Source organism: Buceros rhinoceros, unplaced genomic scaffold, assembly GCF_000710305.1.
Source record: "Buceros rhinoceros silvestris isolate BGI_N320 unplaced genomic scaffold, ASM71030v1 scaffold30976, whole genome shotgun sequence".
Lineage (NCBI taxonomy): Eukaryota > Metazoa > Chordata > Aves > Bucerotiformes > Bucerotidae > Buceros > Buceros rhinoceros.
The window spans coordinates 555-5020 of NW_010416258.1; the positions used below are offsets into that span (position 1 = coordinate 555).

General features: G+C 53.1%; 1 protein-coding gene across 1 annotated transcript; it reads left to right on the plus strand.

The window, feature by feature from the left end:
- Positions 1-341: 341 nt before the first annotated feature.
- Positions 342-3157, plus strand: CCNG2 (cyclin G2; the record flags this gene model as incomplete). The annotated part of the gene is made up of 6 exons (XM_010137756.1): positions 342-479; positions 1287-1537; positions 1650-1728; positions 2023-2121; positions 2342-2547; positions 3025-3157. Coding segments are annotated over 6 exons (906 nt in total), but the record flags the coding sequence as incomplete, so codon positions are not given.
- Between the last annotated feature and the right edge of the window lie 1309 nt (positions 3158-4466).

Consider the following 4466-nt stretch of genomic DNA (forward strand, 5'->3'; position numbering starts at 1 on the left):
GCAGAACTGGTGTTGCTTAAACAGTGACGTGCAGGCGGAGAGTAAGCAGAGTGTGGTCATCTCTGGTTGCCTGAGGTTGGGAGTCGCTGTGTCTCCACGCACTTGGGATCTCTTGTCTTAAAACAACTGCTTGGAGATGGGGTTGTGCTGGGTGCGGCACCAGTGAGACTGCAGCCCGCGTACCTGGGCTGCGTCCTGAGCCTCATGATCCCAAATTATTCGTTTTTAAGGGAAAACAAAAGTTGCCTCGCTTCGCCCTAAGTGGAAGATGACTTGGGGAGCGAGTGGTGTTGGCCATCTCTGCTGCCACTGAATAATTCTGACTTTGCTTCTCACCGTAGAGTGAAAATAGCCTGTGTCCCAGACAAAGGAACGCCAAGGTGGAAGATCTCTGGAGCCTGACCAGCTTTTTCGGATTTACGACGGAAACGTTTGTTTTGGCCGTGAACATCCTGGACAGATTCCTGGCGCTGATGAAGGTGTGTGAGGGGAGGGGACCTGTGCTGGTGTCAGCTGGGAATGCACGAGCTTTTGGTGAACTTCCTTCTCTGACAAGAAGGGGAAGGTGGTGACGGAGGGCGTAGTGGTGGCTATTTCCTCCTTCTACACCAGCAACGTTTCTGAAGCCCTTTGTCAACCCAAACCCCAGTGCAGTGCCTCTACCTCTACAGACAAGCAGCAGCCCGGGTTCTCTCCTCTGATCACCACAGCGATGAGGAAGACTTAGAGGAGTGAAGAAGGAACCCATTTGTGTGCAGACTGTTTCTCGGCGCTGTGCTAAAGCTTAGCTTAGCACTGGAGCTGACACCAGATGGTCCTTCCCTGCGTGTTTCCCTTTGATTTATGGCAGACAGTTTGCACTTAAACCACTTCCCCATCCCTGAGGTTGTGCTGGTGTGTGGGAGAGACCAGCAGAGGTGGGAAGGAGCTGTGGAGGGGTAGGACTGCCCAGAACAGGCTCAGGCTGGATTCCTGTAGGCTCTGAAAGTGGGGGAGAGAGCACTGCTGCTTGGAGACGTGGGGTATTACAGCTCTGACCGCCGCTGGTTTGTGGTGTGGTGATGTGGAACTGCTTCAGCAGAGGGTGCTCGGCTGTTGAACTTCTTCCTGTGCCTCAGCAATGTCAGACTGATGTGGTTTTATTGCTGAAACTTGAGGGCTGTAAGCTGACAGGCTCATCAGATCAGCAAATCTCTCCATCAGAACAGCTCAGCTTGATGGGGGGAGCTGGTGGTGCTGCTGTTTGTGGGGGATGAACTATTCACCGTCCTCCCTCTTATTTTCAGGTGAAACCGAAGCATCTGTCTTGCATTGGAGTGTGTTGCTTCCAGCTGGCCGCCCGGGTCATCGAAGAAGAATGCGATATTCCCTCTGCCCACGAGATCATCCGCATCAGCCAGTGCAAATGCACCGCCTCTGACCTGCGGCGGATGGAGACCATCATTGCAGAAAAGTTGCACTTTGAATTTAAAGCTACTACTGCCTTAACCTTCTTGCACTTGTACCGTGCTATTGTACTCTGCCATACCTCAGAAAGGTGAGCGGGTGGTCTCGGGAGGGGGGATGGTGCTGGCTGCGGAGGAGGCAGCTGGGCCGGTTTCCCGTCCTGGCCCCGCTGATGGAGGCGCTTGTCTCTTGGGTGCTTACAGGGAAGAATTGTTGAATCTCGACAAACTGGAAGCCCAGCTCAAAGCTTGCCACTGTCGTCTCGTCTGCTCTAAAGCAAAAGTAAGAAAGGTGAGCGGGTGGTCTCGGGAGGGGGGATGGTGCTGGCTGCGGAGGAGGCAGCTGGGCCGGTTTCCCGTCCTGGCCCCGCTGATGGAGGCGCTTGTCTCTTGGGTGCTTACAGGGAAGAATTGTTGAATCTCGACAAACTGGAAGCCCAGCTCAAAGCTTGCCACTGTCGTCTCGTCTGCTCTAAAGCAAAAGTAAGTACAAGCGGCTTGCTCTGGTTTCTCAGAAGCCTTTGGTTCATGTTTCGTTGAGTGGTGGGTTTTGGGTGTGTTTTTTTTGTCCTTTTAGCCGTCTGTCTTGGCCTTGTGCCTTCTCACTCTGGAAGTCCAGACTCTGAAATCTGTGGAGCTGTTTGAGATCCTTCTGCGCGTTCAGAAGCACTCGAAGGTAAAGACTGTGTGTGGGTGGCTGGGGCGGGGACGTTAACGCACTCTGTTACGTTTAAGGGCCCCTTGCTGTCAGCGCACAATCTCAGCGGGTTCTTGTTGGCATCAGCTGAAAGAGGCAGCGAAATGGGTCTTGAGGCATCTGCCTGCAGCGTTTCTGCGTGAGGGAGGGAGGGGCCTTCTCTTTCAGAGCTGAACGGGCTCTTTCTGTCCCTCTTCAGATCAGTGACAGTGAGCTGCTGTACTGGAGGGAGCTGGTCTCGAAATGCCTCGCAGATTATTCTTCTCCGGAGTGCTGCAAGCCTGATCATAAGAAGCTGGTGTGGATCGTTTCGAGACGCACAGCCCAGAATCTCCAAAACAGTTACTACAGCGTCCCCGAGTTGCCAACGATCCCAGAGGGTGGATGTTTCAACGAAAGCGAGAGGTAGGTACCGTTTGCTGGGCGGCGAGTTCCCGTTTTCCAGAAACATTGATGGCAACTCGGGACAACGAGGTTTATTCACTGCTGCTTGCGGGGGGAACTAGCTTCAGGAACGCTGATGGACTTCACAGAGGTCTGAAACGGAAGGAGAAAGGGGGCATTGTCGTTGTGGCCGTCAGGAAGTGCTCGGCAGGGCGGGGAAGGCGTTGCTTGTCTCTGAGGCAGGGAGCCTCACAAAGCGCTGAGGGCTCCTGAAGTAGGTTTGAGATCTTGAACGCTGGCTGCCTGGCTGGTGGGAGGGTTTTGGCCTTAGAAGAAAGGAAAAGAGACCTTGCTCTTTAAACCTTGGTGGTGAGAAGGGTTTAGATCGGGGTTGCTGGATGAGGAACAGAAAAGCAAGAGAACGTGGGCTGAGGAGCGCTTTGATGCTTTCGAGGGGGGTGTGTGCTTTTTAATGACCTCTCCCACTCTTCCTTCTAGTGAAGACTCCTGTGAGGACATGAGCAGCGGAGAAGAAAGCCTCAGCAGTTCTCCGCCGAGTGATCTGGAAGGCGCCTTCTTCTTTGAACTCAAACCGAAGACCAAGTGGCAAGCTCTGGGCTGTCGCTCCTGATTGCGTTAGGCCGAGGTGGTCGCTGCGCCGTAGAGTCTTTTGGCAATAATAAATGAGGTGGTGAACTGTGTCAAGGCAAGAATTGCTCTGCTCGGTCAATGCTTTCAAGGCCTGCCTGGGGTGTTTTGTTGCTGTAGTTTGAAGGAAGGGAAGACCAAGTCCCATTGCAGGCTGTGTAGCCCATGGATGGAGCGAAGCAGGTTGTGTTCTGACCGTCCCTTGGCTTTCCTTCTCCTTTGTGCTCACGGATCAGCTCGTGCAGGCCCCGCAGGAAGCCGCTGAGGCGGTTCAGTGCTCTGGGGCAGCGGACCTGTGAGGAGAGCTAAGCAAAATGAGCTGCTCCAGCCTGGCAGCTTGGCCCTTGGAGGGGAACGCGGGGCTGAAGAGCAGCTCTCGGGTGTGTGGGAGGAGCTTGCTGAAGAGGAGGCGATTTCAGAGTGAGAAGAGTGGAGCGGGAGTGAGAGGCTTCCACCAAACTGAGGTGTGGAGTTCTGGTCAGTAAAGACGTGCTCCGTGGGGACAGTCAAGCAGGGGGGTGGACCAAGAGGGGCTTCCGAGAGCGTGGCAGGGAGGAATTTCCTGTTCCTTTAGTATTTTTACACTGAAATTTGCATCGTATATTTCCGTGTGCTTAAACTCTGAACTCTAACCTGTCAATCCATGCTGTTAGACTTGCCAAGGTGGCAGATCTCGCTGCCTGCCTTTGAATCTTTAACCCTTGTTAGTTGTTTTGGGGTATGTTCCTGTTCCCGAGTCCTACCCGGAGTTGTTTGCATGCTTACGTGAAGCGGTTAGAGCAGGAGAAGTCATACCAGACCAGTTGATGAAGTCGTTGCTGTCATGGTTTCGTTTCTGAACTTGTGAAGCACAGACTGAGGTGTGAGCGTTCCTGCCCCAACAGGGCGAGGGAGTGAGAGGGCTGACGAGCGCAGAGTAACGGTGTTGTGCCAAAGGGGAAACGAAGGGGCAAACGAGCTAAAGGCTGTTTGGTCGCTCCAGGTGTCGGTTAGAGCAGTGCTGTCAGTTCACAACTGTTCTGTGATTTGTTCTCCAATCATACAAAAAGTTTACAAAGAATGTATATAAAAATGTAAATGAAAAAATGTACAGGAAAAACTTAAGAGGCCAGCGGAGCAGAAGAGACTGTATTTTTTTACATTGTACGTAACTCTTTTGTAGCGATGTTGCATGTAGATAGTAATTTATTGTGTACTCTGTACGATACCGGTCCTGTACGTGCCAAGACTCCATACTGCCAGCCTGCGCCCAGACGCTCTCCCGAAGCGGGGGGGCTTTGGCTGCAGGTACC